The sequence below is a fragment of the Haematobia irritans genome, chromosome 1 (assembly GCF_050003625.1).
Source record: "Haematobia irritans isolate KBUSLIRL chromosome 1, ASM5000362v1, whole genome shotgun sequence".
Taxonomy (NCBI): domain Eukaryota; kingdom Metazoa; phylum Arthropoda; class Insecta; order Diptera; family Muscidae; genus Haematobia; species Haematobia irritans.
Genome location: NC_134397.1, coordinates 211,197,139 through 211,221,154, shown reverse-complemented (window position 1 = coordinate 211,221,154; position 24,016 = coordinate 211,197,139). Strand labels below are relative to the sequence as shown.

The 24,016-nt window shown below is 27.5% G+C and overlaps 1 protein-coding gene across 8 annotated transcripts in view; it reads left to right on the top strand.

Moving 5' to 3' along the window:
* tmod (tropomodulin) overlaps positions 1–24,016 on the top strand; it is a 545,171-nt gene that overhangs the window by 44,276 nt on the left and 476,879 nt on the right. The window contains exons 1-2 of one of the 8 annotated variants that reach the window (XM_075292729.1): positions 15,304–15,401; positions 15,827–16,182. The exons of 6 other annotated variants lie outside the window; for them this stretch is intronic. In XM_075292729.1, the coding sequence (XP_075148844.1) occupies positions 16,162–16,182 (21 nt within the window). In that variant the 5' untranslated portion in view covers positions 15,304–15,401; positions 15,827–16,161. Of the gene's footprint in view, positions 1–15,303; positions 15,402–15,787; positions 16,183–24,016 lie in introns of those variants that run through there. One more of the 8 variants, XM_075292728.1, reaches the window with a different exon arrangement.

Here is a 24,016-nt window from a genome sequence, read left to right as displayed (position 1 = left end):
TATATAGTTATGGACCGATGTGGACCAATTTTTGCATGGTTGTTATAGACCATATACTAACACTATGTACCAAACTTCAGCCGGATCGGATGAAATTTGCTGCTCTAAGAGGCTCCGCAAGCCAAAACGGGGGAACGGTTTATATGGGGGCTAGATATAGTTATAGACCGATGTGGACCAATTTTTGCTAGTTATTACAGACCGTATATTAGCACCATGTACCAAATTTCAGCCAGATCGGATGAAATTTGCTTCTCTTAGAGGTTCCGCAAGCCATATCTGGGGATCGGTTTATATCGGGGCTATATATAGTTATAGACCGATGTGGACCAATTTTTGCATGGTAGCACCATGTGCCAAATTTCAGCCAGATCGGACGAAATTTGCTTCTCTTATAGGCTCCGCAAGCTAAATCTGAGGATCGGTTTATATGAGGGCTATATATAAAGGGTGATTCTTTTGAGGTTAGGATTTTCATGCATTAGTATTTGACAGATCACGTGGGATTTCAGACATGGTGTCAAAGAGAAAGATGCTCAGTATGCTTTGACATTTCATCATGAATAGACTTACGATCTGCCACAACGTCGAATTTTCAGTGAATGGGCCCTAGAAAAGTTGGCAGAAAATCCGCTTTTTTATCGACAAATTTTGTTCAGCGATGAGGCTCATTTCTGGTTGAATGGCTACGTAAATAAGCAAAATTGCCGCATTTGGAGTTAAGAGCAACCAGAAGCCGTTCAAGAACTGCCCATGCATCCCGAAAAATGCACTGTTTGGTGTGGTTTGTACGCTGGTGGAATCATTGGACCGTATTTTTTCAAAGATGCTGTTGGACGCAACGTTACGGTGAATGGCGATCGCTATCGTTCGATGCTAACAAACTTTTTGTTGCCAAAAATGGAAGAACTGAACTTGGTTGATATGTGGTTTCAACAAGATGGCGCTACATGCCACACAGCTCGCGATTCTATGTCCATTTTGAGGGAAAACTTCGGAGAACAATTCATCTCAAGAAATGGACCGGTAAGTTGGCCACCAAGATCATGCGATTTGACGCCTTTAGACTATTTTTTGTGGGGCTACGTCAAGTCTAAAGTCTACAGAAATAAGCCAGCAACTATTCCAGCTTTGGAAGACAATATTTCCGAAGAAATTCGGGCTATTCCGGCCGAAATGCTCGAAAAAGTTGCCCAAAATTGGACTTTCCGAATGGACCACCTAAGACGCAGCCGCGGTCAACATTTAAATGAAATTATCTTCAAAAAGTAAATGTCATGGACCAATCTAACGTTTCAAATAAAGAACCGATGAGATTTTGCAAATTTTATGCGTTTTTTTAAAAAAAAAAAGTTATCAAGCTCTTAACAAATCACCCTTTAGTTATGGATCAATGTGGACCAATTTTTGCATGATTGTTAGAGACCATATACTTACACCATGTACCAAATTTCAGCCGGATCGGATGAATTTTGCTCCTCGAAGAGGCTCCGCAATCCAAATCTGAGTGTCGGTTTATATGGGGGCTATACGTAAAAGTGGCCCGATATGGTCAATTGTCATACCGTCCGACCTACATCAATAACAATTACTTGTGCCAAGTTTCAAGTCGATAGCTTGTTTCGTTCGGAAGTTAGCGTGATTTCAACAGACGGGCGGGCGGACATGCTTAGATCGACTCAGAATTTCACTACGACCCAGAATATATATACTTTATGGGGTCTTAGAGCAATATTTCGAAGTGTTACATACGGAATGACAAAGTTAATATACCCTATGGTGGAGGGTATAAAAATTACCGCTGGTGAGATTTGAACCAGCATTCTTTATTTTTTCATTCATAATAATAAAGAACATCTCACAAAGTAGTTAGAATGACATGCCGAGTTGAATAGTTTGTGTAGGTATTTGTGGTGGTTTTTAAACTAAAGCCAAAAAAAAAAAAATAGCCATTTTAAAATATTAATTTCAATTAAAACATTAATTTAATTTATTTAAAATATTTTCAATGATTTGGGATTTTTCTAATTTACAAAGGACGAAAAAAAAATATATATGTTATAGATATAACTCGCTATTTTATATATTATTGAATAAAAAATAAAATTCCGCTATTTTTGATTTATATGAAATATTTTTTAAATATTTTTACTTTCGGAGTATATTTTCGGTAAAACCACCTCATTCATAACAACGAAGGATGATGAACAAGTTTTTGTCATGTATGGCGTTTAACGTTAATTTTATTAGGTTTGAGTTTTCGAGGGGACCAATTTTAGTGGCCTGTAAGTACACACAAAAAAATTTCACGAAAATTTTTCCAATAAAAATTTTAATTGAGTTTTAAAAAATATTCAATTAAAAATTTAATTGATTCAACTAATTTTTTAATTGAAACAAAAATCAAACACAAAAATAATAGTATCAATTAATTTTTTAATTGGATCAATTAACTTTTTATCTGACCTTCAATTAATTTTTTAATTGATACTATCATTTCTGTGATTGAAGACATTTTAATTAAAAATTAATTGGATCAATTAATTTCGTGATTGAATCAGAAAAAAATTTTTTTTGTGTAGGGTTCCTGTTCAAAATTTGACTCAATATCTCGGATCTAACCATACAAAATTTCGAAGAGGGATCTGAAACCGTTACCAAATGACGGTCATTTTGCCTCACCCTTTTATGCAATCAGATATTTTTGATCCCTTTGTAAGGGTGGTACGTGCAGGGGCTGTGCGGTCCAAACTTTTTTCAAATTTTTCTGAGTTTTGACCATCAACAAGGCCCTTCAAAGTTTCACTTTTCTACGATGCCCTCTTCTACTTTTGTCCATTCGTTGTATGGGATCGAAACACTTTGCTCCGTTTTGAGGTGATCCACACTTTTGTATTTTTTAGTGCCAACCATATGCTCCAAGATGCAGCAGCAGGCGCAAAAGTCTAACGACCATTGTGGCCATTGTGTGGTAGAAATGAAGCGAGAAACCCCTTATTTAAGCTATTCTTAGTTGACGCGTGTTGTGTGAGATAGTGCTGAACCAGGTTGGAAAGTCCATGGTCTGTGTTCGAAATATTTTTCTGTCTTTGGGACATTTTGTGGATAATATTCGCCTATATTGATTTTCCCTCCACGGTCGATGTATACGAGGCGGGGGAGAACATCGGCATTTACAGCTGCCTACTACGATAAGGGAGGCTTTTAAGTTGGTTGCCATACATATCAGCTACCCCTACTAAATCTTAGTAAAAATCTAAGGCAATTTAATGATGTCCTCCCGTTTGTATATTAATGGTGAACTATCAGGTATTTTCTGATCTTCCTTATAATAAAACATTTATTCGGTCCATCAAGGGACAATGCTGAACTAAAAATCAGTGGATTGTTTTGTTTGTTTTTCCCAACTTTTATTTGTTTCTATTTTTCTATGCCGAAAATTTTATTTACTACAATGTAAAGTTTAATGATGCATTCAAGTTGCATATGCTAAAATTAAAAAGAAAAAAAAACGAAATTAATAAAACTAGACCAATTTGTTATTCTACGAAATTTCCTTCAAATGTATGTGTGTATTCGTTTGTGTATGTGATCAAAATAAATAAACATATTGAACAGTCAGCCCCACACAGATACGCTAAAAACACAAATCATCATTGTATCTACCATGAATAATGAAAACATGCAATATTTCCTCGCATCTAAAGATAAACAATAACTCGGAAAATATATAGCCAGCTGTATATATTGTATTCCAAATTTTATAGGGCTATTAAATGTACATATGAAGAAAAAAATTACAAAAATTATACAATACAATTTTAGTGAGCATTACATGTTTTAATGTATTAGTGTATAATTATTTGAGTAATGACAGAAAATCTATTCTAAAATTTTCGAAATCTTACCGGAGCTTGGCATGGTTCTTAGAATTTGAAATATTTAAAATTTATTTATTTACTCTGGATTAACATTTTATTAATCTTACAAATACTTATTTGTTCCTAAGAAACAAACCGAACTTTCGATAAAGAGGAGAGAATGAGTTTTTTCGGTTAACGGATTTACGAATGGAAAAATTCAAAAATAGGTTAAATTTTATTAAATAAATTTTTAATAGAAATGCTATAATATTAATCACCGAAGTAAACTAAAAAATAATTAATAGGAAAACTTTAGGAAAACCTAGGCTACTTCTTCTATAACCCTATGCAGTAATACAAAAATACAGAAATTACGTTATTCTATACAAAATTCATTCAATGTGATAAACTAAAATTAGACTTTCAAAATCGTATAACCATTCATGGAAATATGGTTATATGAAAATCGAAACTTATAGACTTCCCAACAAAACAAACATAGGAAAAAAATAAACAATGAAAGTGTTCTTTGTGGATCTAGAAATGGTGCAAAATCGGAGCATAATCAATGGTTTTTACATGGGCTTGTCATAGGGAGAAAGTCATCATTGTAACCATCCACTGCATTGATTTCGCATTAGTTCTTCAAAATTTTATTTTTTAGAATATTTTGTCAATTTTTTTTTTATAGAAACTATTGTCTAATTTTATTTCTATAGAAAATTTTGTCAAATTTTATTTCTATAGAAAATATTGTCGAATTTTATTTCAATAAAAAACATTGTCAAAACTTTATTTCTATAGAAAATTTTGTCAAAATTTTATTTCTATAAAAAATATTGTCAAATTTTACTTCTATAGAAAATTTTTTCGAATTTTATTTCTATAGAAAATTTTGTCAAAATTTTATTTCTAAAGAAAATGTTGTCAAAATTTTATTTCTATAGAAAAATTTGTGAAAAATTTTATTTCTATAGAAAATATTGTCAAGATTTTATTTCTATAGAAAATATTGTCAATATTTTATTTTTATAAAAAAAAACATTGTCAAAATTTTATTTCTATAGAAAATTTTGTCAAAATTTTATTTCTATATAAAATATTGTCAAATTTTATTTCTATAGAAAATTTTGTCGAATTTTATTTCTATAGGAAATTTTGCCAAAATTTTATTTCTATAGAAAATTTTTTCAAAATTTTATTTCTATAGAATATTTTGTCAAAATTTTATTTCTATAGATAATATTGTCATTTTAGTTCTATAAATAATTTTGTCAAATTTTATTTCTATAGGAAATTTTATCAAAATTTTAATTCTTTAGAAAATTTTGTTAAAATTTTATTTCATAGAAAATATTATCAACATTTTATTTATATAGAAAATTTTGTCAAATTTTTATTTCTATAGAAAACTTTGTCAAAATTTTATTTCCATAAAAAAATTTGTCAAAATTTTATTTCGATAGAAAATATTGTCAAAATTGTATTTCTAGAGAAACATTTTTCAAAATTGTATTCCATAGAAAAATTTGTCAAAATTTCATTTCTATAGAGAATTTGGTCACAATTTTGTCTAATTTTTTTTTTTTTTAAGAATATCTTGTCAAAATTTTATGTCTATAGAAATAATGTCAAAATTTTATTTCTAAAAAAAATATTGTCCAAATTTTATTTCTATAGAAAATTTTGTCAAAATTTTATTTCTATAGAACATTATGTCAATTTTAATTTCTAAAGAGAATGTTGTGAAAGTTTTGTCAAAATTTTATTTCTAAGAATATTTTGTCAAAATTTTATTTCTATAGAAAATATTGTCAAAATTTTATTTCTATATAAAATATTGTCAAAATTTTATTCTATATTGAATTTTGACAAAATTTTATTTCTATAGAACAGTTTGTCAAAATTTTAATTCTATAGAAAATTTGTCGAAATTTTAATTCTATAGAAAATTATGTTAAAATTTAATTTTTGTAGAAAATTTTGTCAAATTTTTAATTCTATAGAAAATTTGTTAAAATTTGATGTCTATAGAAAAATTTGTCAAAATTTTAATTCTTTAGAAAATTTTGTTAAAATTTTATTTCATAGAAAATATTATCAACATTTTATTTATATAGAAAATTTTGTCAAATTTTTATTTCTATAGAAAACTTTGTCAAAATTTTATTTCCATAAAAAAATTTGTCAAAATTTTATTTCGATAGAAAATATTGTCAAAATTGTATTTCTATAGAAACATTTTTCAAGATTGTATTCCATAGAGAAATTTGTCAAAATTTCATTTCTATAGAGAATTTGGTCACAATTTTGTTTCTATAAAAAAATTTGTCAAAAATTTTTTTTAAGAATATCTTGTGAAAATTTTATTTCTATAGAAAAATTTGTCAAAATTTTATTTCTATAGAAAATATTGTCAAAATTTTATTTCTATAAAAAATATTGTTCAAATTTTATTTCTATAGAAAATTTTGTCAAAATTTTATTTCTATAGAACATTATGTCAATTTTCATTTCTAAAGAGAATGTTGTGAAAGTTTTGTCAAAATTTTATTTCTAAGAATATTTTGTCAAAATTTTATTTCTATAGAAAATATTGTCAAAATTTTATTTGTATAGAAAATATTGTCAAAATTTTATTCTATATAGAATTTTGACAAAATTTTATTTCTATAGAACATTTTGTCAAAATTTTAATTCTATAGAAAATTTTGTCGAAATTTTAATTCTATAGAAAATTTTGTCAATATTTTATTTCTACAGAAAATTTGTCAAAATGTTATTTCTATAGAAAATTTTGTTAAAATTTTATTTTTGTAGAAAATATTTTCAAATTTTTAATTCTATAGAAAATTTGTCAAAATTTTATTTTTATTGAAAATGTTTTCAAAATTTTATTTCTATAGAAAAGTTATCAAAATTTTATTTTTATTGAAAATGATGTCAAAATTTTCTTTCTACAGAAAAATTTGTCAAAATTTTACTTCTATAGAAAATTCAACGTTTTGTTACTATTGAAAATTTTGTCAGAATTTTTTTTTATAGAGAAAATTTTGTCAACATTTTATTGCTGAGAATATTTTGTCTAAATTTTATTTCTATAGAAAATATTGTCAACATTTTATTCCAAAGAAAATTTTTTCAACATTTTTGTTCCATAGAAAATTTTGTCAAAATTTAATTTCTATAGAAAATTTTATTTCTGTAGAATATTTGGTCAAAATTTTAATTCTATAGAAAATTTTGTCATAACTTTATGTTGGTAGACCTTTTTTAAGTTTTTTTCTATAGTAAATTTTGTCAAAATTTTATTTCTAAGATTATTTTGTCAAAATATAGAGAAAATTTTATTTCTATTGAAAATATTGTCAAAATTTTATTTCTATAGAAAATATTCCATAGAGAATTTTGTAAAAATTTCATTTCTATAGAGAAATTTTTCAGCATTTGATTTCTATAGAAAATATTGTCAAAATTTAATTTCTATAGAAAATTTTGTCAAAATTTGATTTCTATAGAAAATATTGTCAACATTTTATTTCTATAGAAAATGTTGTCAAAATTTTATTGCTATAGGCAATTTTGTCGAAATTTTATTGCTATAGAACAATTTTGTCAAATTTTTATTTCTACATAAAATTTTGTCAGCATTTTATTTCTATAGAAAATGTTGTCAAAATTTTATTGCTGTAGACAATTTTGTCGAAATTTTATTTCTATTGAAAATTTTGTCAAAATTTTAATTCTCTAAAAAAATTTGTCAATATTTTATTTGTTTTAAAAAGTTTAAGTTCCTTTTAGGTGGAGAAGAATATTTTGCAAAATCTACCAGAACATCAAAAAGTCTATCAAACGGTAAAAAATCTACCAATTTTAGCGAATTCTAACAACTGTGGCAACTGTGCATTCTACCCTAGAAAAAGATCGCCCCCAAAAAATTAAAAATTTTTATAGAAAAAAAAAACAAACAAATTTCTATGATAATCCTAAACAAAATTCACATTATGGAGATTTCAATTGTGCAACATTTACGTTTGTTTGCAAAATGTCAAAAACTGCACTGTGTGCTTAGGCTGGCCATATCATCCCAAATACGCGTCCTGGATCAAAAGTCAACATCAAAAAATTTGAATATTTTGAATATTTCTTACAAAAAAACTAAAATTACTTACTAAATTACCCCTCTCAGTAATGCTCGTTATATTTTCTAGTGTTTCAAAGTAGAGGTGTGCGCGTGACACGAAATTGTCGTGGCACGCGTGAATCGCATGAGTCGTAAATAAAATCTGAATCAACTCTCGTGAATGTGCGTGAATGGGACTAAAAAAAATATGTCGTGCGTGAGTAATAAAATCGGCTCGTGAATGTGCGTGAATAAAATTTCTGCAAAATCACACTCACGAAAAAATCTAGATTTAAGTCTTACTCGTATGTTAACTGAAATTGATTTAGTTGTCGAACTATATTTTATTTATGAATTTTGTTACCTTTGCTCATTCTCGGTTGGAAAATGTCGTGAGTCTCGTGAATTTGTCGTGAGTCACGTGAATTGTCGTGAATCGTGCGTGAGCGTGAGTCTGTAAAAGTAGTTTGTGCGTGCGTGAGTACAGCTTTTCATTTCGTGAATGTGCGTGAGTGTGAGTGGCTAAGACACTTATCGTGCGTGAGCGTGCGAGAATAAATTATTGGGTTCGTGAATGTGCGTGAGTGTGATTGAAATTTCACTCACGCGCACATCTCTATTTCAAAGCTTCTCTATGTAATTTGGTTTCGTCTAAAAGAAGGACGTCCCTTTTCAATGAGCTTTACGTAGAATCGAGCGTACCCATTGATAAGAGAGGAATTCCCCATATGTTGTATGACAATTGTCTGAATAGTCTAAGTCAGCCGAATATAATGGACTACCACTATACCTATCCTAATCTATTCCTATATCCTGGTTCCGGGAAATAGACTTGTCGATAGTCTTAAAACAACAGCACTTGCGGATTTTTACATATTTATCAGTTTGCTTCGTTGAACAAACTAATCGATTTTCAAAAATTAAAAAAAATAACATACATCAATATTTTCTTGTTTCCCTTTTACACACCTGTTGACATACGTATTCATTTAAATGGAAAATTATCGAATTGACAATTATTGTCCACTTTTACAATATTTAATATTTACTTGACAAATAATTAAATATACACAAAATGTCATTTTATAGAATATATTTAAAATAGGAAATGACTAAGTAATAATAAATTGGCAATTTAATCCAAGGATGCAAAACAATGCAAACTTGTTGCTTTGATTAAAATTTTAGTTCATTTCTATTGTGGTGGCAAATTCGGTAGAAGACAGTCTCTCTTTGTCATTGTTCAATGGTAGGATACGTAGGCAAATCCGTATATAATCTTTTGGCATCAGTCATAGGCATTTTTAAATATTTAAATAAATGTATATTTGCATAATGTAAGAACAAAAAAAAACAATTAAATTAATTCAAATCATATACTAACACACATATACACTCACGTAGCCCCAAGCTGTAATAGGCTTTACATTGTTTGTCACATTTAGGAAGTACTCATACGATGATGATGATGACTTTGTTGTTTATTTGTGTGCGTGTGTCTGGGTTTGTGTGTTTGTGGCATTTGGTTTTGTTTGATTTCAATTGAGGCCATTAAAATTACAAAATTTTGCTTGACATGTATTTCCGATATGTAACAAAACAACAACAAAATTAATCCTCTACATGAAATAAATAAATTTAAAATTACATCAACTACAGATTGTGTCACGATATTTAAATCAAAAGAAAACAAAACACAAAAAAAAAACGGAAAGTCCCTCAAACAAAAAGCCCAGATACCAACCCCGTACTGACATATTTACCCATAGTAATGAATTTTTTAAATTTTCCAAATGATGCGGTGAAGGTGTAATTGTCAAACATGCTATTGACATTTGTATTTGCATAAAATTTATTCTCAATGAATGTTTAATTAAGTGGATTTATCGTTGAATGCCGCTTTTCGAAATCATTTATAAATTAAATGTGGAATTTTTAATTTTGTTTAATAGGACGAAAACAAAATGACTTTAAAGTCCTACCGGATTATGTTTTCAATTTAAATTAAGTTTTAATTTAAATGCAAATCCCCTAGAATTGTTGTCAGTAATTGATGAAAATGTTAAATCTTTAAATTATGAAAGTCAAAGCAAATAAAATACTACATTACCCTGATAGTATTTTACTGGGTCTTATCCCCAAATTGGGACACTTTCATCCCCAAAAAAATTTATTAAAATTTCTCAGAAAAAGTTTTATGAAAAAATGAATTAGACTATCAGTACTAATTTTAAAATTAAACACCAGCTGCAATAAAATCAAAATTTCAAATCATAAAACCACATTCAAAAAAATTTTAAATAGATTCAAATGTTTTGACCTTCCCTAAATGATTTTTGAGGTATTGATTTCGAGGCAAAGATGCGGCCTATCTGGCTTTAAATTTAGGAACCCCAAAATTAAAGTTGTATACATATCTCTTTTATCAAATTATCGTTCTCTTTTCGGGGTATATTAATAGATTTATTCACGCACAAACCAATTAGTTCAAAGACATACGACTTTAATGGAGGGACGCAAATTTCCAAAAGTTGTGTCCCAAATTTAATAAAAACAAGTATATACAGCAGTAAGTTCGGCCGGGCCGAATCTTAAATACCCGCCACCATGAACCAAATATTAGGGATTCCTTTGATATTTCAGGAGGGCTTGAGGACTTGAGGACACTTCCCGAAGATAAATTTAAAGATTTCACCTATGAGGACTATATCAGATTCTGGATTTATAAGAACCATTTTTGTTTGAGTTTTAGAGGAATCATTAATATCTCTTGTAAGTGTCCAAGAAAATTATAAAATAACGTCTTGATTTGAAATCTTAAATCTGTAGAAGTAAAATCTGGAAATTTTACATTGAGTTTCAAGCAATTTTCATGATCAGTGCGCCTTCTACACCCTCAAGAAGTCGGTCTATATGAAACCATTACCAAATGGACCGATAAAAACTTAATCCGATACACATTACTGTGAGCCTAAAATACCAGAATATTTACAATTTCAGGCAAATCGGATGAAAACTACGATTTCTAGAAACCCAAGGAGTTAAATCGGGAGATCGTTCTTATGGGAGCTATACTAAAATATGGACCGATACTCACCGTTTTCAGCTCACCTCTTTATGGCCCGAAAATACCTTTAGATTTCCAATTTCAGGCAAATTGGATAAAACTTCGGATTCTAGAAAAAATTTTCTATAGAAATAAAATTTTGACAAAATTTTCTAAAGAAATAAAATTTTGACAAAATTTTCTAGAAATACAATTTTGACAAAATTTCCTAAAGAAATAAAAGTTTGACAAAATTTTCTATAGAACTAAAATTTTGACAACATTTTCTATAGAAATAAAATTTTGACAAAATTTTCCATAGAAATAAAATTTTGATAACATTATCTATAGAAATAAAATTTTGACAAAATTTTCTAAAGAAATAAAATTTTGACAAAATTTTCTAAAGAAATAAAATTTTGACAAAATTTTCTATAGAAATAAAATTTTGACAAAATTTTCTACAGAAATAAAATTTTGACAACATTTTCTATAGAAATAAAATTTTGACAAAATTTTCTATAGAAATAAAATTTTGTATAGAAATAAAATTTTGACAACTTTTTCTATAGAAATAAAATTTTGACAAAATTTTCTAAGGAAATAAAATTTGGACAACATTTTCTATAGAAATAAAATTTTGACAACATTTTCTATAGAAATAAAATTTTGACAAAATTTTCTATAGAAATAAAATTTTGACAACATTTTCTATAGAAATAAAATTTTGACAACATTTTCTATAGAAATAAAATTTTGGCCAAATATTCTATAGAAATAAAATGTTGACCAAATTTTCTTTGGAAATAAAATTTTGAGAAAAATTTCTATAGAAATAAAATTTTTACAAAATTTTCTATAGAAATAAAATTTTGACAAAATTTTCTAAAGAAATACAATTTTGACAAAATTTTCTATAGAAATAAAATTTTGACAAAATTTTCTATAGAAATAAAATTTTGACAACATTTTCTATAGAAATAAAATTTTGACAAAATTTTTAAAGGAAATAAAATTTTGACAACATTTTCTATAGAAATAAAATTTTGACAAAATTTTCTAAAGAAATAAAATTTTGACAAAATTTTCTAAAGAAATAAAATTTTGACAAAATTTTCTATAGAAATAAAATTTTGACAAAATTTTCTATAGAAATAAAATTTTGACAACATTTTCTATAGAAATAAAATTTTGACAAAATTTTCTATAGAAATAAAATTTTGACAACTTTTTCTATAGAAATAAAATTTTGACAAAATTTTCTAAGGAAATAAAATTTTGACAACATTTTCGATAGAAATAAAATTTTGACAACATTTTCTATAGAAATAAAATTTTGACAAAATTTTCTATAGAAATAAAATTTTGACAACATTTTCTATAGAAATAAAATTTTGACAAAATTTTCTATAGAAATAAAATTTTGACAACTTTTTCTATAGAAATAAAATTTTGACAAAATTTTCTAAGGAAATAAAATTTTGACAACATTTTCGATAGAAATAAAATTTTGACAACATTTTCTATAGAAATAAAATTTTGACAAAATTTTCTATAGAAATAAAATTTTGACAACATTTTCTATAGAAATAAAATTTTGTCAAAATTTTCTATAGAAATAAAATTTTGGCCAAATATTCTATAGAAATAAAATGTTGACCAAATTTTCTTTGGAAATAAAATCTTGAGAAAAATTTCTATAGAAATAACATTTTGACAAAATTTTCTATAGAAATAAAATTTTGACAAAATTTTCTAAAGAAATAAAATTTTGACAAAATTTTCTAGAAATAAAATTTTGACAAAATTTCCTAAAGAAATAAAAGTTTGACAAAATTTTCTATAGAACTAAAATTTTGACATTTTCTATAGAAATAAAATTTTGACAAAATTTTTAAAGGAAATAAAATTTTGACAACATTTTCTATAGAAATAAAATTTTGCCAAATTTTCTAAAGAAATAAAATTTTGACAAAATTTTCCATAGAAATAAAAGTATGACAAAATTTTCTAAGGAAATAAAATGTTGACAAAATTTGCTAAAGAAATAAAACGTTGACAAAATTTTCTATAGAAATAAAATTTTGACAAAATTTTCTATAGAAATAAAATTTTGACAAAATTTTCTATAGAAATAAAATTTTGACAAAATTTTCTATAGAAATAAAATTTTGACAAAATTTTCTAAAGAAATAAAATTTTGACCAAATTTTCTATAGAAATAAAATTGTGACAAAATTATCTAAAGAAATAAAATTTTGACAAAATTTTCTAAAGAAATAAAATTTTGACAAAATTTTCTACAGAAATAAAATTTTGACAAAATTTTCTATAGAAATAAAATTTTGACAAAATTTTCTTTAGAAATAAAATTTTGACAAAATTTTCTAAAGAAATAAAATTTTGACCAAATTTTCTATAGAAATAAAATTGTGACAAAATTTTCTAAAAAAATAAAATTTTGACAAAATTTTCTAAAGAAATAAAATTTTGACAAAATTTTCTACAGAAATAAAATTTTGACAAAATTTTGTATAGAAATAAAATTTCGACATTATTTTCTATAGAAATAAAATTTTGACAAAATTGTCGAAAAAAATAAAATTTTGTGTGGTAACCGTGGTTACCACACATTGTTAAAGATCAAGTCTTGTCAAATTTCTATAGAAATAAAAGTTTGACAAAATTTTCTATAGAAATAAAAGTTTGACAAAATCTTCTTTAGAAATAGAATTTTGAACAAATTGTCTATAGTAATAATATTTTGACAAAATTTTCTATAGAAATAAAATTGTTACCAAATTTGCTATAGAAATAAAGCTCTGACAAAATTTATGATAAGATTTTCTTCACATTTTGGTAGATTTTTTGGCACGAGTGGTAACCGTGCTTACAACACATCGTTAAAGATCAAGCCTTGCCGGCTTTCAATTTCCTCCTCCAGAGCCACCAAAATGTAAATTTATTAAAAATAATGTTGAGTGAAAATGTCCCCACATTGTGCCCCTACGTTCCCACGCTAAATATTAATAAAAATGTCCCCTACTTCTGACAACGCTGTATTGAGGAAACTGTAGACCAAAAGTTTCAATGTTGAAACTGAGGCCCGAAGGCCTCAGAGAAACATTTTCGAAATTGGCTATAACATATAAACGACTTCGACAAGGGTTTGGACCTAGACATACCCAACATATCCTTAATCCATGTTTCTCGTTAGAAAACCAATAAGAATAATTCGTGTGGTAGAATCACATGAAATATTCCCTCAGTGGCGGTTATTTGTATAAACGAAATCTTTTCTTTAATAAAAAATATATACATGCTAGCTTCTCAATGGACACGCTAGCACGGTTGAGGGGCTAGCAGACTTGTGATGCCTTTATTATTTTGCTTCCTGGAGTCCCAGTTAGCACTCCAATGTATGTGTGTGTTCGTCATCATTGAACTTTCACTTCTCCAAATTGAAATTGTCCCATTACATACTGAGAGGACCTTACGTCCCTGAACTATTGAAAAAAAACTGTAAAAAAATTAAATTAACATATTATCAAAACCTATTATAGAGTATTAGCACAACTTATTACACAGTAATACATTTTTATTATAAGAGGCAAGGAAATGTTCCATATCGTTGGGGTATTGCAAGTCTATTCACCCTTATTCGAATAGTGGATCTCCACATGCATTCCCAAACATTTAAACCAATTTCAGACACACAACCCTAAGCTACGTCTATAACCTTTCTTCGGTGGAAATTATAAGAAACATAAATAATAAAAAAATTATATCTATATATATAACATACATAACAATAATTAATATAACAACATTTTGTTAAAACATGGATATAAACTATTAATATGGATATAAACTATTAATATCTATTTTCTCTTTTATTCCAGGTAAGTGACAGTCTCTATAATTTCAAAACTGTAAGTTGTTTCAAAATCCCAAAATTGAATTCTATTAGCCTAATGGATTTAGCTAAAATGGTCCACCACATAAAATTAATGTAACCCATTTGCAATCATTTCATCAATCTTCATTTTTTTTTGTATCAAATCGTTTGTAAACAAAGTTCATTCATTGATTACATAGCTGGTTGGTTGATTTGTGGGTGAAATTGAAAGCAATGATAGATAAAACCACAAAATAGCAATAACAATAGACGAATAACATTCAAAAAGAAAATTTTGATAAAATCTACAATTAACTAATTGCCAATTTTTGCGAGAAAATTAAATTCGCCAGTAGTTTAATAAAATTCAAAAAGATACGTTGTACGAGCTCGTAGATAAAAATACGCGGCGTCAGCGGTTTTATGACAAAACAAAACAACAACAAAAACAAAGAGAATTCAAAATTAATAGTGAATTATATGAGTTTAATAAATATAATAAATAATAATTAAACAATATTATAAAATTCTTCTTTGACAACTATAACAAAAATTAAAAAAAAAAATTATACAAATTCTAATATTAAAATTAAAAAAAAAAATATATATATATATATATATATATATATATATATATATATAAAAATTCCGAAATTTAAATTGTTAATTATTTTGACTTAAAAATTAATTGACAAGGCAACCACAGTGTTAAAAATTAAAAAATAATTATAATAAAATACTATTGATCTTTGTATTTTCATGTGGCATTTCTAAAATATTCCTCATTTTCGGCGACTAAATTTAACTAATTGTGAAAATTTATTTGTATCATTAGAAACGAGTTTATTTACTTATAGGGTCCATAAATAAATTCTAATTTCATTGTGTAATTTTAGACAGTCATAATTCGATTTATTTTAAAATAAAACGCAATTTATATCTGGAAATTTGTCAGAGAAAAAACAATAACACAAAGCAGATTCAATAGAGAAATTTTGACAATAAAAAAAGTTGATTGTAATTGAAAATAATTTTGCGCATTTACTTTGAACATTTTACAAAAAGAAAAATCGTATCAAAAGTTTTTGCGCCTAATTTCTAATTAAAGAAAAATAATTACAAATTTTAAAAAATATTGAATTTGATATATTCAAAACTAAATACAAGATAACAAATATTGGAGTAGAGCCAGACTATTTGGAAAATTTAAAAGTAATATCTCATTTTAAAAATGGCTATAATTGATGAAGAGGTGAGTTGTAATTTAAGTTTAATCTTACAGTATCGAAAACTTCAAACAAAATCTTTGATAATTAATATTGTAATAAAAAAATGTATTAAAAAGTTGGGTACGCTAGATTGTTTCAAACTAGATTTAAAATTTTTGTTACATTTTTTTGGTCCTGAGCTCGATTCCAACTTCACCCGAAACCCAGAAATGTGCCCAGAAATTCTGGTGACATGAATTAATGCCAAGAAACCCATTTTTAATTAAAAGAATTAATTTATAGAAGACACATTTCACTGATATAATTTTTTTTTCTTGTCCAAAAGTAAAACTTTTAAATGAAGTCGTTTTGTCCTTATAGTTAAGTGATTCGACATAAAATTGGGTATCCTAAAAAAAGTACACTCAAAAAAAAGTTTACTTGGATCCATTTTGATCTTCCCTTAAAGGTTTTGGTATTGATTGCGACCCAAAGATGAGGCTTCTTTAATATAAAACAAGTATATACGACCGTAAGTTCGGCCAGGCCGAATCTTATGTACCCTCCACCATGGATTGCGTAGAAACTTCTACGAAAGACTGTCATCCATAATCGAATTAATTGGGTTGTGGTATCTTAAAACTTCTTAACGTCGTTTTCTAAATTGTTAGTCCATTCGCGGTATATATTAGACAAAAAAGGTATGTATAGGTAAGTCTAAAAATAATTAAAAATCGATATGGACTTTTTGCACGATACGTAGAGTCAGAATGGAAATATGGGGGTCGATTATATGGGGGCTATATACAATTATGAACTTGATATGGACCAATTTTTGTGTGATTGGGGATCGATTTATCTGAGGGCTATATATAACTACAGACCGATATGGACCTACTTAAGCATGGTTGTTAACGGTCATATACTAGCAAAAATTTCAACTAACTCGGATGAAATTTGCTCTTCCAAGAGGCTCCAAAACCAAATCTCGCGATCGGTTTATATGTGGGCTATATATGATTATGGACTGATATGGACCACTTTTGGCATGGTTCTTAAATATCATATACTACCACCACGTACCAAATTTCAATCAGATCGGATGAATTTTGCTTTTCCAAAAGGCACCGGAGGTCAAATCTGGGTATCGGTTTATATGGGGGCTATATATAATTATGGGCTGATATGAACCAATTCCTACTTGGTTGTTGGATACCATATACTAACATCACGTACCAAATTTAAACCGAATCGGATGAATTTTGCTCTTCCAATGGGCTCCGGAGGTCAAATCTGGGGATCGGTTTATATGGGGCCTATATATAATTATGGACCGATTTCTACCAATTTTTGCATGGGTGTTTGAGGCCATATATTAGCACCATGTACCAAATTTCAACTGAATCAGATTAATTTTAATCTTCCAAGAGGCTCCGGAGGTCAAATCTGGGGATCGGTTTATATGGGGGCTATATATAATTATGAACCGATGTGAACCACTTTCTGCATGGTTGTTAGAGACCATATACCAAAACCATGTACCAAATTTCAGCCGGATCGGATGAAATTTGCTTCTCTTTGAGGCTGCGCAAGCCAAATCTGGGGATCGATTTATAAGCAGACTATATATAATTATGGACCGATGTGGACCAATTTTTGCATAGTTATTAGAGACCATATACTAACACCAAGTACCAAATTTCAGGCTGATCGGATGACATTTGCTTCTCTTAAAGGCTTCGCAAGCCAAATCGGGGGATCGGTTTATATGGGGGCTATATATAATTATGGACCGATGTGGACCAATTTTCGCATAGATGTTAGAGACTATATACTAACACCATGTACCAAATTTCAGCCGGATCGGATCTACATCTATAACAACTACTTGTGCAAAGTTTCAAGTCGATAGCCTGTTTCGTTCGGAAGTTAGCGTGATTTCAACAGACGGACGGACGGACGGACATGCTCAGATCGACTCAGAATTTCACCACGACTCCGAATATATATACTTTATGGGGTCTTAGAGCAATATTTCGATGTGTTACAAACGGAATGCCAAATTTAATATACCCCCCATCCTATGGTGGAGGGTATAAAAATTGACACAATATGGCAAACAACGGCACAAAAATATATAAAGTATGAAATTTAGTGGGACAACAAGAAAGTGACATAACAGTATCACCGCTTGAAAAATGTGGCACAACGGTACCACCAGAGATGGTCTGTATCAAGCTTTTTTGGGTTTGCGACTGTCGCAAAGTTGTAAACGTCGTAAACGTCACATACGCGTCGTAAATGTAGAAAAAGTACCAAACATCGCAAACTCAAAATACTTCAGTCCCTTCAGCTAGGAAGCGAATGATATACAAGATGATGATATGTGCGAAGAAGTTTCAATTCTCAGGAATGTTCATAAAGTTATTGTTTAGTTGACTACTTGTCTTTAATATAAGTAGACTATAATTTATAAATTTGAACTTAGGTTCAGACGTATACCGAAGTACACGTATGGCAAAATGGAGCTTATGTTCCGAGAGATTTGTAAGAGAGTGGAAATCTGTGAAGGTTTCCAACTCTGCTTCAATTTTGTGTCCAACAAACCGGCAACCCAAAGACAATATCAACACAACAAAGTTTCGTTGAACTTACATTTATTATATATAGGGATATGTGTGTATGTATGCAACGAGAGTACAGAACGCAAAAGGGTGGCTGTTCGATCTGGTCGCACTGATGGTTAATAACTGTTCAAAAGTAAGTTGAACAGTTATTAACTTTTTTAACACGTTCAATTGGAGACTCCAAACCAAAATTACTATGACCTACTTGATGGCGCTGTAAACGAGACGGTAGTTATTTGCTCATCCTTTCTTTCCAAAAATTCTGCAGAAACTGGAAGGAAGGAAAACTACTTAAGTCTTGCATAAGTGAATTTTTTTTAGAGAGAATTTTATAAAATCATTTTTTGGCTTATTAGAGCCAATTTCCATACTAATTAAAATTTTTCAAAATTTTAGCTAGTCATGCGCTGATGCAATTAAGGCTTGATTTGAAGTTGCGAATGAGAGATGTAAAACTAGTAGAGGTTTGAATAAATACAATATAAAGCATGTTTTGCATTCTTTTTTCGGGGAACCTAACTAAATTAAATTAAAAAATATTCACAGTTTCTTTATTTCAAAATTAGGTTTTTTACATTAGGTTTATGACTTTTGCAACATACGTATTATATCGTCGTAAACGTATATCGCAAAAGTCACAGTTTGCGAAAGGCCAACCCTGGGTACCACTTAGGACAACACGCCCTCAAAAAAGCTTATCAACTTTTGGTTAAGTAAAAAATCTTTGTATCAGAAGAACGCATCTTCTATGCCAGGCAAAAATTATATTCGAATTTCAAGGGCACAAAGAAAAATATTCCCAAAATATTTCCAATTCAATAGTTGATTGAAGTTGAAAATTTTTTCATTTAATAAATTAATTAATGAAATTAAATTTTTAATCAAATTTTTAATCATTAATTAACTCAATGATAAAAGATTTCAAATTGTTAATCAAAAAACCTTACTTGATATATAAGTAAAACTCGGAAGACTAAGTCAATTAAAAAAGCGATGGAAAATTTTTAAATTTTTTACTAAAAATTTATTTGAAACAATCAATCAAAATCAATTAAATTTTTAATTGAATCAATTAAAAAATTAATTGAAATATGCCAATGAAATCAATTGTTTAATCAAATATTTTTTAATGTCCAATTAAAACTGTAAACTCAGAAAAAAAATTTTGTGTACATGCAAGCTTTGTGCTTACTACAATTTCTGGTTTTCATTAGGGTATATGTTAGAATATTTCATTGCAATAAAATTTTCACCGAAATAGATACTTAACATATTTATATTTTTCCTTAATTTTTGGAATCTTTCTAGCAAATAAGCTAATTTTGTATCATAGTTATAAGCCTTCGATAGTAAGGGCATCAAACCTTTTCCACACAAATTTACCCAAATAAATCAGTGACGTCAATTTTTTACAACCACTTATTAAATACGTATAAACATATAAGCGAAAATTAGATCAACAGACTAAAATAATTTATCAAACTAAATATTTATTTTAACCCTTTTCTATGCCTTAAGCTAACGAAAATACCTCAAACATATTCTCGAAATTTATTCTGGCAAAAATGTTACAAAAAAAAACTAAATACAACAAAGCCCGAAAAACCGAAAAGAGTTTTGTAAGAAAAATTCCTCCATTACAAATGCCAATAAATCAATGTGACCTTTTCACGTTCTAGGTAGTCACTCAACATTGCTATTGCCTCCTCAATTCTCTATTGATGCGATTGTTTGACTACCTCAAGGTCTATGCCCTACATTTGCCCATAGACATAATTCCCCAGACGCAGAAGGGCATGCAATGGAATGTGATGTGATGTGACGTGAACAAAACATAGGATATTAATAAATTTAGCATAGTCTTAGAGATATGTTGCTTTCAAGAGACCACACATAATAAAATGCCAATGAAAATCAAAAGAAAACCCCCCACAAAATACAATGATCAAATATGAGAAGACACTACAACGATGAGGAAGGTGATGCTATGAATGTGACTTTGATGTGAAAATGTCACACCAAATGGCTTCTAAACAAGAAACATAATAAAATACTGGTTAATTCTGTAGCCACCAACACCACGGATACCACAGTTGGTTGAATTCTACCACAAAAAGAAAATTTTTATTGTTTGGTAGATTGGTAGGATTCTTGATGTTTTGATAGATTTTGCAAAATATTCCTCTCCAAAAATTTTTGTAGGAATAAAATTTCAAAAAAAAAATTCTATAGAAATAGAATTTTGACAAAATTTTCTATGCAAATAAAATTTCGACGAAATTCTATAGAAATGAAATCTTGAAAAAATTTATTTTCAACAGAAACAAAATTTTGGAAAATTTTCTATACAAAAAAAAATTTGACAAAATTTTCTAAAGAAATAAAATTTTAACTAAACTTTCTATAGAAATAAAATTTTAACTAAATTTTCTATAAAAATAAAATTTTGACAAATATTTTTTTATAGATATAAAATTTCGACAAAATTTATTTTCTATATAAATAAAATTTTGCTATAGAAATAATTTTTTTACAAAATTTTCTATAGAAATAAAATTTTGAAAAAATTTATTTTCTATAGAAATAGAAAATTTTCTATCGAAATACATTTTTTACAAAATTTTCTATAGAAATAAAATTACGACGAAATTTTCTATAGAAATAATATTTTGACAAAATTTTCTATAGAAATAAAATTTTGAATAAAATTTTGACCAAATTTTCTATAGAAATAAAATTTTGACTAAATTTTCTATGGAAATAAAATTGTGACCAAATTTTCTATGGAAATAAAATTTTGACAAGATTTTCTATAGAAATAAAATCTTGATAAAATTTTCTATAGAAATAAAATCTTGATAAAATTTTCTATAGAAATAAAATCTTGATAAAATTTTCTATTGAAACAAAATTTTGACAAAATTTTCTATAGGAATAAAATTTTGACAAAATATTCTAAAGAAATAACATTTTGACAAAATTTTCTATAGAAATAAAATGTTGGCAAAGTTTTCTATGGAAATAAATTGTGGCAAAATTTTCTATAGAAATAAAATTTTGATAAAATTTTCTATAGAAATAAAATTTTGGTAAAATTTTCTATAGAAATTAAATTTTGAAAAAATTTTCTATAGAAATAAAATTGTGGCAAATTTTTCTATAGAAATAAAAGTGTGATAACATTTGCAATAGAGAAAAAGAATGTTGACAACATTGTTCTATAGAAATAAAATTTCGACAAAATTTATAAAAATATAAAACTTGGACAGAATTTTCTATAGAAATAAAATGTTAACAAAATTTATATTCTATAGAAATAAAATATTTACAAAATTTATTTGTTATAGAAATAATATTTTGACAAAATTTTCTACAGAAATAAAATTTTGGCAGCATTTTCTATAAGAATAAAATTTTACAAAATTTTCAATTGAAATAAAATGTTGACAAAAATTTTTATAGAAATACAATTTTAACAAAATTTTTTATAAAAATAAAACTTCACATAATTTTCTATTGAAATAAAATTTTGACAAAATTTTCTATAGAAATAAAATTTTGACAAAATTTTCTATAGAAATATTTTTTTTGCTGCAAGTAGAGGATGCTGATGAGGAATGTGGTAATTTCGAAACGTGCGTTCATCCAACCATCTTGCAGACTATAGGGCTTTTCCGAAATAAATTTGACAAACATTATTTTCCTCTGTTGGTTAAGCTACACTCGTAGTTTAGTCAATGCATGGTTTTAAGCCGAAATCAAAAACAACAACAACGAAATAAAATTTTGACAAAATTTTCTATTGAAATAAAATTTTGACAAAATTTTCTATATAAATAAAATTTTGACAAAATTTTTCTATAGAAATATATTTTTTTTTTTTGAACACATGACAGATAAGGTTATTGATTTTCTTGGTTTTTTATTTGAACCTTACGTTTTGTCGCGGAGATTAATGTTTTTCTATAGGATGAAAAGAAATGGGTTGTTACATGAACTTCTTCAGGGATTTGTTTTTTCCAGATCGGTGAGAAATCCGCAGATAATTATACCACGAATAAATTGTTCCCTTTTTGAGAGGGGGTTTATTGTTACTACTGCTAGGGTTTGGAACAATCTTCCTGTAGCAGTAAGGGATTTTGGGTTTCCTGAGAATCAATTTAGGAACTTGCTACTGACTAGTTTGAATGAATATATTTAATGTTGACTGTTATTTACCAATGGTAGGTGTTAGTTTACCTTTATTAATATTAGTTTCTATGTGACTTTGGCCAAAGTGAGGATGGTGGAGTGGTAGGCATAGTAGGGTAATTTAAGTATTAATGATTAGGATTGATAAATTTACAATTACTATTAATGTATTTTTTTTAAGAACAATACGATTTATTGGCCACGAAGGCTTACTGTATTGTTAAATAAATGAAATGAAATGAAATAAAATTTTGACAAAATTTTCTATGGAAATACAATTTTGACAAAATTTTCTATAGAAATAAAATTCCGACAAAATTTTCTCTAGAAATAAAATTTTGACAAAATTTTCTATAGAAATAAACTTTGACAAAATTTTCTATAGAAATAAAATGTTAACAAAATTTTCTACAGAAATAAAATTTTGACAACAAATTTTCTATAAAAATAAGATTTTGACAAAATTTTCTATAGAAGTAAAATTTTGACAACAAATTTTCTATAAAAATAAGATTTTGACAAAATTTTCTATAGAAATAAAATTTTGACAACAAATTTTCTATAGAAGATTTTTTTGTATGGTAGTTTTTTTGTAGAATTTTCTTCAAGTTTTGCTAGATTATTTTTGGTGCTATTGGCAACCGTAATCAATACCCTTGTGGTGGTGCTTTAAGGGCCAAAAACCGTTTGCTTTTGCAAACCTCTGTTCTGTAAAACTGGCTTTCATTTTGCTATACCAGCCAGTCTAGAAAAATATTTTTGGAGGTTTTTTTTGGCGGAAACGGATATATACAAAGAGCTGAAAATTCCTTTGTTTATTTTAAGAAGCTTAACACAATGCGATAGAGGGTTCTTCTTGGGTCACACTGATGAATTTTTCTGCCTATTCATTGAATGTCTTCATAGCAAGCGTGGGATGCTTTATGAAATCCCTTGTATGGTATCTAACATTTTAATAAACCTACAAGTCAGACAAAAATCTTTAAATATTTTAAAGGTTAACAAACAATTTTTTCACATTTTAGGCAATTTAATGCTTTTCGATTTTTTAGCTGTTGAA